This window comes from Epinephelus moara, chromosome 6, assembly GCF_006386435.1.
Source record: "Epinephelus moara isolate mb chromosome 6, YSFRI_EMoa_1.0, whole genome shotgun sequence".
In the NCBI taxonomy this organism is placed as follows: domain Eukaryota; kingdom Metazoa; phylum Chordata; class Actinopteri; order Perciformes; family Serranidae; genus Epinephelus; species Epinephelus moara.
Window position 1 is genome coordinate 39,035,422 of NC_065511.1, and position 21,249 is coordinate 39,056,670.

General features: G+C 41.2%; 1 protein-coding gene across 1 annotated transcript in view; it reads right to left on the bottom strand.

Annotated features, from left to right (window-relative positions):
- The window catches only part of crppa (CDP-L-ribitol pyrophosphorylase A), a 68,036-nt gene that overhangs the window by 35,117 nt on the left and 11,670 nt on the right, over nucleotides 1-21,249 (bottom strand). Inside the window, exons 4-8 of the mRNA XM_050046922.1 lie at nucleotides 15,947-16,051; nucleotides 14,098-14,143; nucleotides 13,004-13,101; nucleotides 4,086-4,163; nucleotides 3,827-3,919 (exon numbers count right to left, since the gene is read on the bottom strand). Coding sequence (XP_049902879.1) covers nucleotides 3,827-3,919; nucleotides 4,086-4,163; nucleotides 13,004-13,101; nucleotides 14,098-14,143; nucleotides 15,947-16,051 — 420 coding nt within the window. The remainder of the gene's footprint in view (nucleotides 1-3,826; nucleotides 3,920-4,085; nucleotides 4,164-13,003; nucleotides 13,102-14,097; nucleotides 14,144-15,946; nucleotides 16,052-21,249) is intronic.

A 21,249-nucleotide genomic window follows, 5' to 3' on the forward strand; every position in this document is an offset into this window, starting at 1 on the left:
ATGTACCTCGAAGAAACTGAATCCGTCCTTCTGCCAGATGTCTGTGTTCAGAGACATGCAAAGAAAAGTTCATTCAAAGTGTGGGAAATGATACTGGGACATGTCGAACTCCGCATCAGTCACACTGACCCACGGTACATCTTTACACTTACTGAGGTTGGAGGTTTTTAAAAGGAGTCTGATAAAAACCTGCTGCAGGCTGTTCCACCACTGCAAATGTTAATAACAGCTTATCATTAAAGTTTTTTGAATTGTAGTCACTTGAAACTCATAGAAAAAGAAGACAAAACCTGTAATATGTGCAGATTCTTAAAGGGACACTGCATTTATTTTTTTGTACTGCACTACACTGCATCACCGCACAGAAGGAAGCTCAGCTAGCACCAAGCTAGCTAACACCCTTTTACCACAGTCACTCTTGGCTGCACCGTGTGAAGCCATGCCACAACGATTCTTGTTTCCATTGTCATTTTAGACGCGCTGTGCAACAGCAAGCTGCACCGGAGATGGACCTTCTCAGGAGTAGGTCCAAAAGCTGTGCCGCCCACCCTCAAAAGGGTAGCGGTGACGTCTCGCTGACCGCAACCAACCCCCGCCCCCCTCCAAACAGGTGTGTATTGCAAGATTCCATTGACCGCTGTCTGCAGGAGACCAGAGAGAAAAGCGTTTTTAAAAGGCTCTGTGTTCAGCTCTCAGTACGTCTGTAGCTTCTAACTGAATCTCTGTGGTTTGGATTTTAGTTTCGCTCCTGCGTCCTGTATGGTTTTACTTCAGATACCTGCTTTATTTTAGTTTCATCTTTGCTGTCCGCTTTATTAAAAGGTGTGTCAAGTTGCTGCACGAAAACTCAACATTTATTTACTTTGCTGCTTCACAATAAAAGTTTTTACATTACAAAGTAGCGGGGGACTTTTATTGTGACGAAATGTGTTATTACTCAATCAGCGAAACTTTGCTGGCGCCTTTGCTTCAATAAAGACAAGTCTAATAATACGGCAGGGAGGAATGAGGAAAGCTTTTATTTCTGGGACAATATAGCTAGAGATGCATCGATCCAGCTTTTTCAGTTTCGATACCGATGCTGTGGCTTTGAGTAGCAGCCGATACCTGATACCGATCCGATACCATGGTTGACCTAACAAGCTATATACCTTTACATGTAGAACAGAAAAGACTAGAGGCATCAGGCATTGATGACTACACAGTTCTTTCCTAAGATAAAATGAAACAAGATGAAACAGATTAATGCAATGATGAACTATTTATTTTTAACAAAAATAAACAATTGTGCAACAGCAGTTGAAATAGTGTGAAATACCTCCACACAGTAGATTTTCTCCTTCGCTCCATGACGTACGACGTAGCTTGTGTCACAATAGATTTAAAGGGAAAGGATCGCCTAAGGTACAGGTTGCATTTTCCGATACCCGATCCATCTATTTTGATGATATCGGAGCCGATATTTGATCCAGATATCGGATCGGTGCATCCCTAAATATAGCGTCCACCAAAGGCAGTAATTGTGACAGGCCTGGGTCCTAACAGGACTTGAATGTGTACTCCCTCTTTCAGTTTGAGGGTCTTTCAGTGCATAAAATGAAGGGGTGAATGTAAAGCAGGTATGGTTGGTCATACCTCATCTTATTCCCATTAACAGAGGGATGACAATTTCACAGACAAAAATAACATTAACGATCATTACTGCTGAGCAGCTGTCAATCAGGAGCTTTGTGCTGATGCTGATTTTATCTGTAGTGTGGGTACACTGCTTTTGTTTATCCGTTCTTGGCAGCAGTGCTCATACTAATGACTAATTATGGTTATTTCTGAAGAAGCTACTGCACCTGCTGCATAAATGTAAAATATATCACTTCTTGTGCTTCCACCTTCTATGAAGGTTGAATTCCTGTTTTCCTTCCTTTTCAAGTAAAGAACAAAAAGTAATAAGTCAGTAAGATTTACACAGGTGCTTTTGTTGTGCCGTGACAGAGGCAGGTCGATCCTCTACTAATGAAACCTGCTGTTTGTGGACTCAGCTTTATTGAAGGGCCAGCATATCACACACAAATCACGACAGTAGTTTCATCGAGTAATGCTGTGTGACATGTGCACTTATTAAACTGGAGTTGTTGCGGGTATTTATTTTTTTTTTTGGTTAAAACACACATCACAGAACAGAGCGCCGGCTTTCCAGGTTCTGTTGGCCTCATTACCAAACTTTATTTTGGCATCCATCCTCTGGTCAAAGTTAAAAAGTTGAGATCGGCTTTTACAAAGTCGAGTTTCCTCCCTGTAACTTTGCATGCCAGAGTTCCTGTGCAGCTGATACAGGATAGCTCCTGTGACTCCCAACGTCTAATGCATTCATTCTTCTTCACTGGTTTACAAATCTGTCCGTCACACAGCAACAAGAGCACAGCTAGAAGAGCAGTCGGGAAGTGTGGGAATGATTTGAACATGTGCTATCTCAAATGGCTTTCGAGTCATTCGAGCATTTCTGATGATGGCAGTGTGGGTCTGCCCTTCACTTCGGTCCAGACTGGAATATCTGAACAACTATTGGATGGCTTGTAGGAGTGTAAGGGTACACAGAAGTCACATTTTGGTTCATACCCCGATTTGGGAGCCACGGTTCCGTGCGAGTTCAGTAGAGTGAAAAAAAATGCATGAGGATACGTTTCTCATTTATTCTGGACAGACAGAAGTGTCAAAGACAGATGAAATCTTGCTCCTGGGGACAGAGAGAGCATTTTGTCCACTGAAAACTTCAGTAAACTATAATAAAACTAAGGAACCCAAAAAGCAACAGGTCACAACAGGCTATGAAACTGAGAAGCATCTCTTATGATATGAAATGAAAATACAAAATAAATATAATAATTCAAAACTTGAACTTGTGCATTAGGAGGATTTAAAAGTCCAGTTCAGACCAAAGATTCGCGACAAGACGAAACCGTTTTTGTGTTGAGTTGTTGCATAGAGATGATACACCATCTCATCTAGCTGTATTGGTGTGAACCAGCAGGTTTTTAGAACTTTGGAGAACGGCGCATTGCAAGAAGTTGCCTGTTTGTACTCGTCGGATTGCAAATCTTGGGTCGGAACTGGGCTTTACAATTAGTTCCACCTTCACTATATGTCAGTGTAAATGTCAAATACTTTAGTGATTGTTTATCTTGTTTTGTTTTTGCATCTAAAGGCTGTCTGGAAGCAAGAGGCAAAAGCAGCTGGGCTCCAGTTTGTTTTTTCCTCGTCCCAGAGGTAATGCAGTCGGATATGTGTTAGCATGTTGGACGTCTTTCCATTCACGCCGAAACACTACTTGCACCTACACACAACTCTCGCTCTAGTGCTGTTGTAGCTGACTGGGAACCTGCAGGCGGGCCTTCCACTCAGGCGTTTTATTTGTGTTGGCCATTGTGTGACTGACTCGCACGCCAATCCACAGGTAATATGTTGCTCACGGCTAAAAGTTTGGTTTCACATGACATGCATCAATGTACACACTGTGTATTCTGTGTGCGGCTGCATGCACTTAACCGTGACCCCCATACCGTGGTGGTTTGGCGCAGATAAACAACCCGTTACAGCCCTGGTGAAATTGCCACAAATTTTTTACAGACATTCATGATCAGATCATTTATTCTATTGACTTTGGTGATTCCTCAGTTTTCCTCTAGAGCCACCATGAGGTTCACTTGTGTGGTTATGAGTGGAACCAACAACATTTGGATGGATTGCCATGAAATTTGGTACAAATACTCCTGTCTCAGTCTCACAGAACAACCTCTAAAACCGTGGCTGCAGTATCTGTATGTAAACTCACCCAAATGACAACCAGTGGGTGAAGAAGAGCCCGATTCGCTGCCTCCAAATCCGTCAGTAAGGCCTCCACCTCAGACAGGCAAGGACTATTGACCTGGAGACAAAGGACATAGAAAAAAAATAGAAGAACTTTTGAAGCAAAGATTTTTCTCCATGATGACCTGCAAGATAAAGAGAACGCTAGAAGCCTGAACAGATCATGAATATTTACACAGAGATTTATATTTCTCTGAAAGCTTGTGCTTGTAATGGGAACTTACAGAAACCTGGATGAAGTTCCAATCCGTTAACAGATACCTGCCGTTTTCTCCCATCAGGTCCGGGATGACATCCAGCTCCTGCAAGACGGAGATCCCCTGATGTTAAATATTGAGTTGATATTCTGCTTGTTACAGGATCCTGAGTGATAAAGCAAGAGCTGCAGTACCAGAGTCCTAATGCGTCTGATGTGGAGTGACAGATTGACTTCATAGCTCAAAAGGTCACGAGGCTTCTGGTTTTTGTTTCAGCTACTTCTTCAATCATTCAGTGTCAGAGTACGCCCACCTGCTTTACTGCCATGACTGATTTAAGATTATAAAAAATCAAAATACACTCAGGGAGTATGCAACTGAGTGGCTTATTTCCATCAACTGTAATCAGAAGCTTATTAGAACAAATGGAAGAGATTAAAAAAAAGAAACTGTTTCTGGACTCCTTTATACTTCTGCACTGGCAGGAAAATTCTGTCATATGCAAAAGCCGGGGACAGCGATCAGACACAAGCCAACTTAAATTTCATTACGCTGCAAATTGAGTCAAAGGCCGACGTGCGGCCAAGAATCGTAAAAGCTTTTTTGCACAAAGAACCAGGACATTTAGGTCCTGATCTTTCCAGTCAGTTTCAGCCTTGGCATACGAGTGACATGAGGCAACCGGATAGCACTCTGTGTCCACCATGTTCGTTTCACATTCATCTTTGTTGTTGTGCCTCTAATTACAGCCTGGTACTACAATTTCACACACGCAGGAAATAAACACAGAAATAAACATTCAGGGTCTGAGTTTGGCATCCACATCCAGTTGTTCTACCCATTAAAATAACAGAAAGTCATTGGAAATGTGAAATGGTTATGGGAAACATATGTTGGAGGGTTAATTGGTCTTGAAAGATAACTGCCCATGGCTTCAGGAGGAAAATCATTTCAGTCCGAAATGTAGATTTGCAGGGTTTTAAAAAAATTGACGTGATCTAAACCAGGTTGGGCATGAAATCCCAGAGTAGGAATGTTTATTTAAATTTAGGCATGGCCTGGAGAGCCAAGAAGCCACGGAGGCTTTGACGACCAAACCACTCCGAGGACACAAGAAAAACAAAGAGCTCAGCAGAGACGTGAGCCACCCACTGAAATAAATCTTAAATATGTTAAAGAAGGGACTGAACTCTATGTATCTTAGTGTATAATTTAAAACAATGCAGTGTGTAAACACAAAAAAATCCCATTGAAATTATGGTTAAAGCTGTAATATTTGGGTATTTTAGCTACCTAGGGGCAGTGGAATCAAGCTGTAACACAACACTGACATATTATAACATTATTAAGTTTATGGTAAACTACAGCTATCCACATAGCAAAAACAAAGCAACAATGGCATTTATTTGGAATTGCGTTTCATCCACGTGACAAAAGAACGTCTGATTTTCACTCTGTTTTGGCTCTAGTTTGGTCTCTATTAACTGTTGAGGGAAATATCTCGCTCTATAGTAGCTAAATGCTTCACTACCTTCACCAGTTAGTCGCTAACTGGCTTTGCGAGCTCATGCTGAGCAGTTGAAAATACAGATTAGTGCAGCTTTAAAGGACGATTGTGTGACACTCAAAGTAAGAGATAACTAATAGTAATAGTAACTGGTTGTAACTCCTCACAGTTGTATACCTCCGCGCACCAGGCAAGTGTTGATGTTACAGTTCACATTCATGTCTGGGACAGCATGGATGCTTCACACATCTTTTTTTGGACAAAAAATGTCATCTTCATTATATCCTATTCGACGTGTGTGAAATTTGGTCGTTATTAGCGTACGAATTCTTATGGGGAAAAACATATTTTGTGAGGTCACAATGATCTTCGACCACCAAATCTGAATCAGGTCATTTTTGAGTCCGAGTGAACTTTGTGCCAAATTTGAGGAAATTCCTTCAAGGGGTTCTTGAGATATCACATGTACAAAAACAGGATGCATTGACGGATAGACGGACAACCTGCAAACATAAGGCCTCCTGTCATGACGATGGTCGGCACAGAGGCATAAAAATTATATTTAAATCAACAGGCTAACATGAACACTTCCTCAATTCACTGCAATCAGGGTTTTCCCGATACAGCCTTACATGGTCTGTTTTGACCAGTAGATTATAGTGGCTAATGTTAGCGAGCTTTAGACAGCCATAGAGAGACAAAGTCCTTCTCCTTCCAGTGGACAACCATGGGACCTTATTTTGGAAAAAATATATACAGTAGTAAATGGGGAGAGACAAATAATTCTGTGATCCCGTTTGCATTGTGCCATGAATTACACATATGATGTTTATAAATTAAAAAGGTAATTTTGCCAGTCAAGAAAATAAAACCGTTAAAATATAAGACTGTAAAAACACATAATTATGAAGACTACACAGGTCGCTGTGTGTTTTGTACCTGGATATACGCACACAAGCAACGGGTCGTTATTTCACCTCCCAGCTGATAGAAAACACATAACATCACATTTGTGCGGGGAACATAGCTAACTTATCTAGCTTGCTAGCTCCCTGGTGTTGGTGATGTATAATGTATATGATGAAAAATGTATTCATGTATATTTTATGCTCTGTAACGTGACCTTTGGTGTTTTGAAAGGCGCCTTTTAAATAAAATGTATCGAGTTAATTTGACTAAAGTTCATAAAGCAGATTTCCCCCAGTTTGGTTGAGGCCAATAAACAACACTATCATTGTGCACTTAGCATGTTGTGGCGTGTTGGGGCTAAAGGGGTGGCGTTTCACAGGTATCATCCTCTGGGGACTGTGAATGTCTGTGCAAAATTTTTATGGAATTTTTATGGACAGACTGAAAGACTAACCAACACTGCCGTGCTTAGAGCCACGCGGCTAGCATAGCTAAAAATGTATGTTTTGGGTGATATATTTTTAAGTTTTTAAGTAGACAAGAGCAGCAGAGACAGATTCAAACATAAGGAGAGAAAACTGATTGGTCAGAATCAAACTTAGATGGAAATTATAATGTCTGATATTTACTTCATTTAATATTTGAGCCTGTGGAAGCTGGGAAACTAACAGCAGCTACAGACACATTTACCGCTGATGGAAATACAATGACCATGTATTTACCACATTTAAAGGTCAGTTTTGTAAATTGCTATCAAAACTCTGAACCCATTACTTATCACTATCAGTGGCTGACAGACAGAAAAGCTCTTATCCTAGCTTGTGTCTGCTCAACAATCCTCCTTCCTCTCTGTCTCAGTGACAGATCCTCTTATAGGTTGAGGTTAATCATTAAAAACCATCACTAGGTTGATACATGAGTCTGAGGATTATCTTTGATCTGGGCTAGACATTAATATATTATCATACGTCAAGATAAAAGGGTTAGTGATAATACAGAGGACGTGATGTGGACAGGTTTTTTTTTAATGAAATACTTCTTTCCCCATGTCTGTACTTAGATGCCCATAAAACATCCACTTATCTGGGGTTAGCTTTGATCTGAATCCACTAATGTTTGAACAGTTGATGGCTCATAATTATGCATCAAAAGGGGAAAGTAGGATAGTGACCAACTGCAGACACGAGTTCAACATGGAGGAACTCGTGTAAAGGAAAATGAGGTTTACCAGTCGTAACGGATATTTAGTATTTTTGAACAACAAATCAAATTAATTCATCTCAGTATTATATTTGTGATTTGTCTGTTCTTCATCTCCTTTTCGGTGCTTATGACACACTTAGACAACCATGTGGAGAGACACAATAACACAGCAGTGCTTGGTCAAAACTGAGACATTTGAGCCTAAAGTTTGTCGGCCTGTGGTCTTGACATTGTTTGAAACTGTAGACGAAACTGATGGTGGTTTATTGATCTGACGACATGTGAGGCGTGAGCATTTTTGACGATGGCCTCCGTCCAGTCCTTTGGTCTTATCACATTTAACCATAGCTGTCTTTATTTTTGATGATGAGCAGTGGCGGTTGGTATGCGATGAAATTTAAGTTTTGAGCCATGACTCCTTCTATTCTGGCTCCCAATAACACAAGATGACATTTTAAGACTCCAGTGTAGCCTACAGCCCTGTGGGGGAGAGGCAGGTTTAGCCTCCAGCTAGTAAAATGATGTCATTGTGACGTCGGCTCTCAAAGGGTCTATTAAATCGCATCTAGATAAGTTGCATTTCAATGCAAGGTGTGCAGGGGGTCTGAGGTGGCCATGAGCAGGCCCTTAACCCCCAACTGCACCAGTAGTGATCGACAGATAAAATAAGAACAGCTTCCTGTTGGAGTTAAATTCATTTTTGTACATCAACTGACAACTTTTCCTTTTTCTCTGTAAGCCTTGGATCTCTCAGATAACATCCTGCTGAGAGAATCCCTTAATCATATTCTTACTGCGAGTGTCTTCCTCCTACAAACACATGCTGCCAAATCCTCCACCTGTGCACACACACACACACTCAAACACACACACACACCACACTACACTGGGCCCAGCCTTGCTTATCCCTGTATTAGATTCATGTAATGGCACTGGGACAAAGGTAATTCTTCGTCTTCCGCTTCTTCCACTCTCCTTTCATCTCCCCCTCCATTCTTCCTCCCTCCCAAACTCCCTGAAAAGGATGTATCTGATTCCGAAGCACACGCACCGGAAAAACACATCCCCACCGGCCACCTGAGCGCAGACGGGAATGGCTCCAATCAGCCGATCCAAAGAGGCCGACACCGACCCCAATCCGTCTGTGGGGCCCGGTCCAGCACCGGACAGCCAGATCCACCTGTTTGACACCAGCTGATGAAGGACTTGGAGTGAGTTTAAAGGAGGATGGACTGTTTGGATCACAGAGGAACATGGAAACATGTAATGCGGCGTGCTCTACCTCCCACCCTTTCACTGTCAACAGCTATACCCGGGGAATATATATATACATCAGAATGGTTCAGGAAACACGTTTCCATACATGAAGCCATGTGTGGGCGATTCGTCAGCCTGGGTGTCTGCTCTGGAGATGAGTAATAGGTGATGGGCATGAAATATAAGTTCATAAAGGGACGGACATAATTTAAAAACACCTTCACAGTCTCATGTGATCCAAAAGCTCTGCAATATTCTGTGCTTACAACATTATTAAACCTGTGTGATTCAATTCTGTTCTATCTTCTGAGGCCTTACAGTACTCTGTTGTTGTACAGGATTCATTTGCATCGTTATTATAAGTCATTTTGTTCCCCATATACTTGAACACCTTTCAGTTAGGGGCGAAGGTTTGGTGTAACCATAAAATGAAAAAAGGGGAATGCTATGTCTTGCATTTATATACATTTATATCAATCTTGATCAATACTTAATGATTAATCTGCTTTTTCATATTTGTCACCACAAGCACTGTGTAATCTTTGACTGATGGTCGACTCTATTATGTTTCTATATTAACTTTAAATAAAAACAAATGAAAAAAAGCATGCACATGAAGAGGCAGTGCTTCATCTTCCTCTCAGGCTGCGTGCACAACTTCCAGCATATACATATTTTTATCACCTATTTCACCTCTCACCTGAATTTTAGCAGCTGGGCAGTAAAAGGAAACTGTTTAAACAGATTTTAGAGAAACATGCTCAAACTGTAAAGATGGGGCTAGGATTTTAAAAAGTGCGGGGAACATGTCTCCCCTGACCCTTGTGAAAATTACACCCCTGAAAAAGACAAGCATCAAAATGTCTATAGCTGCTCCTCATACCACTGCTGCAGCTTTATCACACCTCTCTGACACTGGACCGTATATTCAGAATCCTAACAATCCTCACTTTCCCAATAAATCGCCACATATTTAACTTCTTGAAGAGCTTCTGAGTTATGGAGACACGATACCATAACACTGAGACAGTGTATTTAGCTGTTTTACGGACAAAGTGGGCAACATAATGAATACAACAGATGAACAAACAAGAGGTGAATTATGCTGCAAGAGGGGTTTGAGTTTCTAAGAACACGTTAATACTTTTTAACACGTTTCTTTGCTGTGACTTTGGTAAGTATTTGATTCTCAAAACAGACTTTCTGCTCAATATTCCTGTCAATTTAATTAATTCTATTTTATCTATATAGTCCAATATCACAAATCACAATTAGCCTCAGGGGCCTGAACTAAACAAGAACATTGAAAGCTGCAAGTATCACCAAACTCACTCAGGTGCTTGATCTGGTTCCTTTCAGGATTCTTTGAACCTTGGTGCTGTCTAACCCAGCGGCTCCAAACTGGTTGGTCACAGGTTCATTCTGAATGGACTGCAAGTGACTCACAAACGTGTCAAGTTTGTAAAAAAGACACTTTATTTTTAAGTACAGTGCTGTTTCCAGCTGTAGAGTGCGTGTCTAACGTACAGCTACCTAACAGACACAGCAAAGTAGCTCGACGACATGGTCAAACGCAAGAATGACACTGAATATATCAAACTGTGTGGACCTTGAACTAATGACTAAGACGAAATCTGGACCCTGTGGCTGGACCAGTTGGGAACCACTGGACTGAACCAATTGACGCACCTGCATTTTCACCAGTTCTGATTGGAAATACTGTAATAAAGTATGTGCCCTCAAAGGAGGTCGTTGCACAATGAACAACAGAAGTTAACAGTAATAGCAAGATGGCGGATCACACTGATAACCTGCAGGTTTTTGCTGTTATCACAGACATTTGTTTTTATCCGAAAAACACAAGCATGGCCCAACTGCTATAGATAGGAAGACACAGAAGAGTATGACGTGCAAGACTTCATCCTCTCTTTCCAACCAGCTACATTATGACTTGCCAACTGATGTCGTCACAGTTCGAACATCAGGTCGAGGAAAACCTATTATTTTTTGGGTTCAGCTGCGAGCCAACTTTTGGGGTTCTGAACCAATTCATTTCTGGTCAAACTGCTCCCAACGGTCTAAAATTAGTTGCAGGAACCAGAACAGAGCCCATTCCACACTGGTGAAAAAGGGGTAAGAGAGGCAGTATTTATTCTGAGCTGTTATATTGAAATGAAACTGAACAGGCATTCATAACATCATGTCCAACCCCCCTGAGCTGAATGAGCTCCTTCCTATTATTATATCAGGTGGCACAATGCACCCTCATGCGGCCGTACACCTTCACTGTAGGGTTCATTTGTTTGTCTCAAAACAAATTTTGCAACTTATAAACACACAGCTTTTGAACCATCATAACTTGTTATCATCATTTATCTGTTATAAACACAGCTTTGCACAAGAGCTACTCTTTCTCACGGACCAACTCTGTACACACTACAACTACTGCAGGTCTGTCCGTCCTGGGAGAGGGATTCCTCCTCTGCTGCTCTTCCCGAGGTTCACTCCATTTTATCACTGTTGAAGGAATTTTGGGGGGTTTCTTATCTGAATCGAGGGTCATGGGACGAAGGTGTGCTGTGCTGTAAAGATCGCTAAGCTGGCTGAGGCAAATCTGTGATTTGTGATATTGGGAAATAGAAATAAAACTGACTTGACCCAAAACTTGGAGCCACATTGTCATGGGCTTTGCTAAACTAGCATACTGGCTAAGGGCCTGTGTCTACTTTTTAAATTTTTCCCAATAAGTAGAGAGCGTATGTGGCTGCATGAGGCTGCCAAGAGATAAAACGCAGCACCCTGCCTCTTTTTTAACACCACCCCAGCTTCTTTTCTGTGACCACTCCTGGTGCTTCTAGTTGGAAATCTCGAAACTTTTTAGACAGGTGCTGGTGTTATCACTGCTGCTCCTTTAGCTACCGTCTATCCCAAGCTGTATAAAACTATCACAACAAAGACTGTAGTGGCCGTTTCAACATAACCACAGTTCCTAGGCCACTTGTGTTTCTGTTCCTTTTGTGGAGATCCACTGTACTCTCATGAGGCAAAGTTTAACAAGGTTTATTGAGAATCTAAAAAAAGAGAAACAAAACGACAGGCCAAGTCCTTCCAAAATTACATCTCATACAGTCCACTACCGACTCAATGTCCTATTTCTACATCTTCTTATGTATTACCTGTTATTATACTTCAACACTGCATAACGTGGTCAAAAACATATCGAGATCCAAATCAACACAAACTTCACGTTCTACGCACGTTGTCCACAATCTCCTACTGTCATGCGCACTAAACTGCCTTATGGCACAGGCCCCAACAAAGCTCATTCTCATGACATCCATTCTTCTTCTTTCTCTTTGAAGAAGGAAGGACGGTTTCCTGAGTTAGTGGTTACGTGGCTTGCTAAAGGGAAATCCAACAGTTGTTGAGGTAAAGGAGAAAATTTCACATGTGGAACCTCTATGCGGTCTGTGCCGTCTGATTGAATATCTCAGACTGTCACTCCTTACTGTTTTGCATATGGATACTGTTTTCCATTGTCTGCTAGGAACAATTTTATAAATTAAATGGAGGATGTTTGCAACATGGGAATTTGACGTGCCCAAAAAAAGATTGAGAGTGAAAGGGAGGGATATGAACTGTGGTGGAAACTGGGAGCTTGTCAGGTCTGAGTGAGCAGAGGTGGTAGGAGGAGGAGGAGGAGGTAAGAACTCATCACTAAACACACAATTAATCAAGCAAACTCCCACGGTACAGCAAATATGACTGCCATCTGCTCTCCTGCATGCCGGGGAGTGAGAGGTGGAGGTCGGGGATGGAGGGTGAAAATGAGGAGGAGGAAAGTTGCAGAGAGTGGATCTCCCAGACAGGCTACATTAGAGGTCTGAGCACAGATGGCAAGTCTCACCACCGGGGCCACCCAAGTGGAGCTCACATTGAATTTGTGGGGGATTGGTGGTACAGGGACGGAGAGACGGAGGAAAACAAAAATGCCAAACTCTAGGGTATTTTCAGTAATGCTGTCAGCAACATAACCGACATCTTCACCAGCTGTGACTGTCGCTCTTACCGTGTCGAGAGCTCCAACGGCCTTCTGGAGAGCACCGGCCAGCGTCACAGCTTGTGCAGATTCACCTGTGATGACACACGCTGACCGCGACAGAGTGTCTGAAAGAAAATGACAGTTAAAAATATTGCAAATTTACATCAATTTACTGTGATGCAGCCTTTAAATCCAGGAAATAACACCTACAATATTACGAAATCAAAATTCTGAGACAATATCTAGTCTCACATGGATAGATGTATCTATATATTGCCCAGCCTTACATCCTGGTCAGAAACAGAATATACATTTTCCATCCATTTAACATTAAACTAAGATGGCCTACTGTTCTGTACAACAACATCCACTCATCTCAGCCACTGCTGCAAAAAGCCGAGAACCTCTGGAACGACTGCCTCACTTAAAAAGCCATCAGTTTGTAAGTGTTCACACAAACACACACAGCCACGTGTGGGCCTGCACATACATTTTACACACACAAATTCCCACATACACACACAGTGGTGCGTAATCAAGTATGTATGGGCACACAGAAACACAAACACACACCGACTGAAACACTCGACAGTTTGTCATACTGACAGATGTGAGAACTCTCTTTCACGTCGTCTCTAAAAAAAACACACACACACACACAATGAATTCATTCACATCAGAGGCTGTGGGAATAATCACCATGCACCTTATGTCATCATCAAACAGGTAACTGTTGGTCCAGGTGCTGGCGGGGTGAAATATGGGGCTGTGTTTATTTTAATGTCTCTGATTGTGATAGTCTCCCTTGTTCTGACTTGCTTTCCATAGTGTTCACCGACTGCTTACAGCCGGCCTGTTTCAACCGAAGCTGAACAATGCTACAAAGAATTTATCCCCCTCAGTGCAGCGAGGGACAATAATGGTTCATTATATTCAACAAAGAGACACAAATACTCTGCTCATTTCTGACCATTTAATCTATCTGAGAAGCCCCTCAGCCTTTTATGTATACACGTCTTCATGGATTCATCATGTGTGTAAATAACATGAAAAGAAGAAAAAGTCCAAACAGAACATACAGGAAGTGATTCAATGGTAAATGCATAAAGAAGGTCACTCACCTTTGATAATGGACTCTGCAGCAGCCAGATCCCGTTTGTAAGTTACCTGGAGTTCAAAATAACATAGGTTTAAAGGACCAGTTCACCCAAATTAGACAAAAATAATCATCTATTCATAGAGGTGCCTGGCAGAGATAGTGGTTTTGATTTTATGTGCCAAGTTTTTGAGATATCTGCCTCTGGAAAAAAATACTATTTGGGCTCCTATATGCATTAAAAAAGTTACTCTAGATCAATCAGTGGTTCCTACAATGTCACAAGATGATTAATATGAAAAAAGTAATAAAGTCTGCTACAAAAAAATCACATTTATGTTTTGAACTTTTCTCTAATATTTGCTTTTTCTTGTGATATACTGTCAAGTTTTGCCTCTCAAACTTCTAAAAATTTTAAATGAAAGGCTTCTAATAGCACGACCCCACTGCAGAAACCTTTCCAGGTGACCAGGAGCCATTTCAGAAACCCAGAAACCTTACTTCAGTTTCTGTACGGGTCTAAAGCCTGGTCCACACGTACACAATATTTTTGAAAATTGTTTTTTTCCCCGTCTTTGGTCTCAAAAAGTCCACAAAAGCGCTGTCACAAAAAATCTCATTCCAAATCAAAACGCAAAACACATTTGAAGCCTTTAAGGAGCACACTAACAGGCAGCAACATAACTGTGACCCTAAAGCCACGAAAAGCAGAAGAAGATGTCGGCCAATCACTCGCCTGAAAAAAAAAAAGCTATCACCTAAAGTCCACCTGGAGCAGAGACCTCAGTGGCTCAGTCTGACTAGGAGTGTGCCATATCATCTTGTTCACGATAATATTGGTATAACTTTTAATATCATGTGAAAAATTCATATCGTGATATTCTTGATATTTCGACCTGTTGATATATTGATGTCATACTGTTACCCACGGCAACAACAAGCATGGCTGAAAGTGAAATTATTACAGACTCTGCGGTGGCTCCAAAAAGAGGTAGTAGTGGAATAAACTGTGGCGTCCACACGGGAGAAAGTGTCGTCAAGTGATTTTGTCATAAACCTTTGGTAATGTAAACTTACGTGAAAAAACTCCATATATGTGAATGTGTGATAGTTGTGGTGTCATAACAGACTGTCACAGGTTACAGTGTCCTGCAGACAAATCAGACTAATTTGGCTAATTTTCACGCTTCCTCAGGAGCAGCAAACTCGGGGGGACGTTAAGCTCCTGTGGCTCCACAGATCCTGGAACTATCTGTTCAAAAAAGGCTCTAAGAAGGGAACAGTAATTTTTCATCTGAGCTGCTCACAACTCACAGACACACAATCTGCAGCCTGGGATCATGGCTTCGTATTAATCACAAGCAAAGAGCTTTGAACCACCACTCAAAGTTATCCAGAGAGCTGAGGCTTTGTTTTTTGAAGACAAGTTGTTCTTCAGATGTTATTTAAATGTCCTTCAATGGTTCCAGCACCACAAACAAAATTTTGTCCATTATATTAGGGTGGAGACCAAAATCTCAAAACCTCTGCACATAAAATCAAAACTATCTTCATGGTAAGATATCACAAAGTCTGACTTACAAAAATATGTCCTTTTGTAATTTGGGTGAACTTACTGTTCAAGGCAGAGCGTTATATGATCTGATATTGGGGTAAATACAGAACATTTACATTTAAACTAATTTCTGCATGCTAATCCTGGATGTCACATTCAATATATTAGTACTTCCTCCTCTGCCAGCACCCCTCACTTCCAATTCATGAGCTTTGTTTGTGCCCATATGATAAATCAGCAGCGGGCACACAGCTGCGCTCGCCAAAATGTCACCAAATCCACAATCCCAGAACCCAAACCAGGCCCCTGGCGAGCTCACCTTCCACAGTGTTGGCGGCCCCTGGATGAGCTTGGCATTGGTGCCACAGTACTGCAGAGCCAGATGAAGACACTCGGTGCCAAACTCAAAGTCTGACTCACTGCACTGCAGAGGGGACACAACAGAGAGGAGCGGCTGTGGACAATTGTTGACAACAATATATTTCCATCACACTCAGTGGAGCTGTGGTACACCATGTTCCACTGCAGTGCTGGAGCTGAACCAGCGGCTGCAACCAACTGGATGCCCTGTTACATATATGAACTCGCTGACATCATGTAGGGATGGTCTGTTTAAGAAAGATGTTGAAGTCGTACACATACTTGGGAATATTTTAAATTTTACTTTATTTGGTTGGACAGTCTGTCACATAAATTTCATTAGATTTCGTTTTAAATATCATTGTCTATAAAAGCTTTTTTAATGACGCAGAGTATGAACAAATTCAAGTAAGGAAATATTCTTGAATCCCAGATTTGTGCATACACACTGTGAATGAGGCCCATTTTATTTTCAGAGGAGTCCAGACTGAACAACACGGCCTGTTGTGTACTCTCTGATTTACCACTTGTTCGAGAAGGCTCGTCTTTTGTTCAGACATTCCTGAGATAATTTGGTTCTGTGCATCATATTGTCGTCTCCTTGAGAGATGAAATGCTTCTACAGCTTGAACTTTCTGCACATATTTCAGCGAATATATCTGAGGCCTTCCATACACCGTCTGTATCCTGATCAGAGCTGGTGTCTGGACAGAAGAGAAGCAGGCTCATAACGTGATGCTCCGTCACCACATATTTCAGCAGACACTTCAGAAGATGCTGTTTTCTTTGGCTGATGGACTGTTGGCCCTGTAACACTCTTATCTCTCTGAATTTGGTTTCATCAGGTCATAAGACATTTTTCCACGCTGTTCTTCAACATGTGATGTGTTTTCTTGTATAAATGTGGATGCTTCATAAATGGTTGTTCCTGCGTATGTGAGAAATGGCAAAACGTTGTCATAGAGCCTGGTGATGGTGGTGAACAGCTTCTTGTTTGTTTCATTCGGAAACTGTTCCACTTTCAATCTAAACGCTTTAACAACAGTGTTACAGGATTTTATTTGTGTTGGATGACCAAAAAAATTTCCAAACATACATTAACTAATTTTATCATTAAACCAGTAACTCATAAAAGGCTCTTTTACTTCGCTGCGCCTTTCCAACAGCAGAGATGTGACAATGTTTGTTCCAGTACTTTATTTCCCCTCGTTTTTCTTTTTCACGCAACTGTTCCAAGACTCATTAGAAGGTAAGAACATGTGGTTCCAGTATATTTCATTGGAAGGAAATGCTACACATGCAAATTTGATGCTTTTATGGACTGCGTTTGTTCTCAATCTTGTTGTGAGCCAAGATAAAAACAAGAGGCTAAATGAACTAATCAGAATTAATTTCAGGTTAGGGCCAATCTGGATGTGCAGGTTAATCCTGGAGTCCCAGCTCCAGATGTAAAGGTTGTGCACAATAATGTCTACTTTTGTTCTTACTGGGTACATTATTCCATTTACAAGTTAAAACAAACACTGATATATGTAAGGCTGGGAATCGTTTAAAAAACACCAGTACCATTAAAGGTTAAGTGTGTAAGATTTAGGGGATTTAGTGGCATCTAGTGGTGAGGATTGCTAAAAGTTCTCCCTGTTAGAATTCCTTCAGTGCTCATTGTTCAGGAAGTTTTTACCGGGAGTCACATTATCTGCAAAGGTCTCTTCCTCTCCAAAACAAATGGACTAGGCAATTAATGGCGATAAAAACACTAAAAAAAAAAACAGTTTTACATTATAAATCATTGTTTCTGCAATACTGTTTAGCATGTCGGAGACGAGCCACGAGCCTAAAATCTTCTAATGTGTGCTCACTTTGTTTTTCTGATAAGATCCAGACACTCAGGAGGTTTTTACCAGGAGCCAATTTATCCACAGAGGACTCCTCCTCTCCAGAACAAACAAACTCAGTGATTTAAACCAGTAGGAACACTGAATAAAGCATTGTCACATAAATATAAATAAATAAATGTTTTTGTGACAGTCTCCCCGCAGAGGGGCTTCAAGCTATGGTGGCTGACGTGGACACAAAAAACGCAAATGGCCCTATTTACAGCCAGTGTTTGGTTTGTCTGTTCTGGGCTACTGTAGAAACATGGCGGTGCAACATGGTGATCTCCAGGAACAAAGCCCCTCTCTGTGTGGATATAAACAGCTCATTCTAAGGTATCGAAAACACAACAATTCTTATTTTCAGGTCATTTTAAACTTAAGAAAGTATAATTTAAGTATAAAAGTATAAATTAAACCAACGCAGAGTGCTTCATTTGATAGCTTTTGTTTCTACCTGATCTTGTGAATGGCAGCATTCAGTTTTGTAAAATGCCACCAGATGCAACGAGCATGTATACTAGACTACCAAACATTCTGGTGGCATCTCAGCACGCTGAACTACATCAAATACACAGAGCTCAACTTCACCATATGGGCTGTAGCTGCTGCGTTAGAGGGTCATTACTTGTCGCATTAAATTGAAGAACGTTACATACAAGTAGTGTTTTTCTTCTAAATCTGGGTACAAGAAGGATCAAATGCAGATATCATTTGACTGGAGAAGTTCCGATACTACTTGGTACTGAGTTATTTCAGTCAATACCTGACAAGTATTTAGTGCTGATACCAAGCCTTACATTTGTCACCTTTAAAGTAATTTAGAAGGAAGTATGTCAGCAAACAACTGGCTATATACAAGTCCAATATTCTCTCTCCTAACTCTGAGGAACTACCTGCTGAGTGCACTTAACGGCTAATGCACACAGACTACTCTTTATTTATATCAGTGCTTAAATAAGATTGGTTCGTATAGTTTTATCTGTGTTTTAACTCAGCTGGGAAAGCTCAGTTCCTGTAGATCACATGGAAGTTTGGATTGAGGCGATGAGCTCATTTGATTTAAAACACAAAGACGAGTCCATGCTACCTGAGATAATACCTGGGTAATATTTTATCAAGCTATAAAAGAGAGGGGTCTTTTATTCCACAGACCCTGGAACTGAAGAGAGAAATTACAGCAGAGATTCGCTCTCGGTCTTGAGGTAATTTAACCTTTAGCATTTTCTCTCTGTACAAAAGCTTTCACTGGGGACTGGATAAAGTGTCTCCCCCTTTGTCTTTTCAGCCTTAAGTTCTTCTACTCTCAATGGATGTCAAGATACAAATGTGCAGCTCTCAGAGATTTTTCCATGAGCATGTCCTACAGTCCTAACCTGACACTTTCTCTACCTTTTGAAAGGCTGAAGAGGAGTAGAACAACAGGAGGAGACAGGGGGACACACTCTCAAGCGTCCCCCAATCGTCTCTTTCTCTGGTGACCTCCCCACTTTGTCTTCATTTTTGCAACCTGACTGGCCCTGACACCGCAGCATAAATGTGAGCTCATATTCTGAAAAGGCCAACGTCAAAGCCAACAGGGCTCTCAGAGCAATCTGAAGATCCAAATGTGCCAGGAGTAAAAATAACTGCAGACAAATGGGGCTCCAATTGGAGGCATACTTTAGCTCTTAGCTCAAAGTTTGCTGCGTCCTTCAAAACCGTGGCTATCGGAGGGACCATCTAATGGACTCAGGGATGAAATAGCAAACTCAAATAAATAAGATCAACTTCTGCAACTCAAGTTTCACATGAAAGCAGCTCGCCAAGTCTTAGAAATAAGCCCCTGCTTTTAAAAAAGACCCGACACATTTACGGTTTACGTCAGCGGATAAATTCTTTCCATTTTTCAGGTATACATATTAAAACGCACTCAAGTGCTGAGACTATTAATCCGACTCCACCTAAATGTGCCATGTAATTTCACTGCTCTCTCACAAGTTTTTCCAGCTGAGCCTTTGTTCACATTTGTTCCACAGACTAATCTGCTGCAGTGTGGCAGAATATATTAACATGTCATTTCTTTCCCAGACGTGAAGGCCAAGTGAAAGTGATAGCACCCACGCCACAAGCTCTTCAGAGGGAAAGCCTGCAGGTTCTGGCACATCAGCCGAACAATGAGGGACTGTGAAGGCCTGTTATGATGTATGAGAATCATAAAGTCCTTTGTCATCTAAGTGGTGTAATTTTTAGAGCATAAATCTCAACCTGGCTGTCGTTTCATAGGATTTGAGAGACTTTTTGTGCAATTATTCAACACTAGGAGTAAAAGACACACGCCTGCGGGACTTGATTTCTCCATCCTGTGATGTTATGTGTTATTTGTACAAATGCTGCTGTTGTAGAAATCAACTCTGGACAAATCCTGGACCACTGCATGACCTCTTCTGTTGCACAGAATGATTAATGCAACACTTTTACTCTGTTCCAACATATGTATCACCAAAAATAGAATAATAAATGATGAGATTAAATGCATAAAGTTGGACTTGTGCAATAGCAACCACTGATCACTTTATAATCTCTAGTACTGACAGTAAAACCTGTGAATTCATTGGCAATATTATCACATTATTGAACAAGTTACGGCAATGAAAAAAAGCAAATAAAGTTTCAGGTTCTTTGCTTTCTCATTTATCTCCCCTCTCTCTAGCCTGTTGTCTCTGTCATGTTAAATTCTCTCATTTTAAATATTTGTGTGTACCTTTAACTCCCAGTAGGGCTGCCAAAATAACACGTTAATTTTTCTTTATTAATCACAGAAAAAAAGAAAAACGTTAAAAAAAATTAACGCAGATTAATCACGTTCTGTGGTGCCCTTTGACCCGGTGTGTCATTGAAGGCCACAGTGGTTTTGACACATGATGGAGGCAGACGATACGACGCTGCTCAGCCTCTGATGCTAGCATTAGCACTCAGCCTCGTCATGCCACACTTGACCAGGCGTTCAGACACAAACTGAGTAAGTCTACCTGTGACTAACTAACGCCCTTGCAAAATGGACTGCAGACCAGTTTCAGTGGAAGAGGACAGGGGGACAATTGTGTCCAAAATCCAGCAGCTTTATAACACATCTGCCAAAATTAATTTGAATTGAAATTATTTCAATACTTTGCCAGCAAAAGAATCAATTGATTAATAACGGAGCAAGTAATTAATTAGATACATTTTTTTTAGGGATGCACCGAATATTCGGTAACCGAATATATTCGGCCGAATATTGCAAAAAACCACACATTCGGTATTCGGTGGAATAAGTTAAAAGCAAGGCTGAATAATAGCGGCGTGTTTTGATAACGCAATCAAACAGCGTGCCGTGACAGGCGGAGTAAAATGTCGGCAGTGTGGC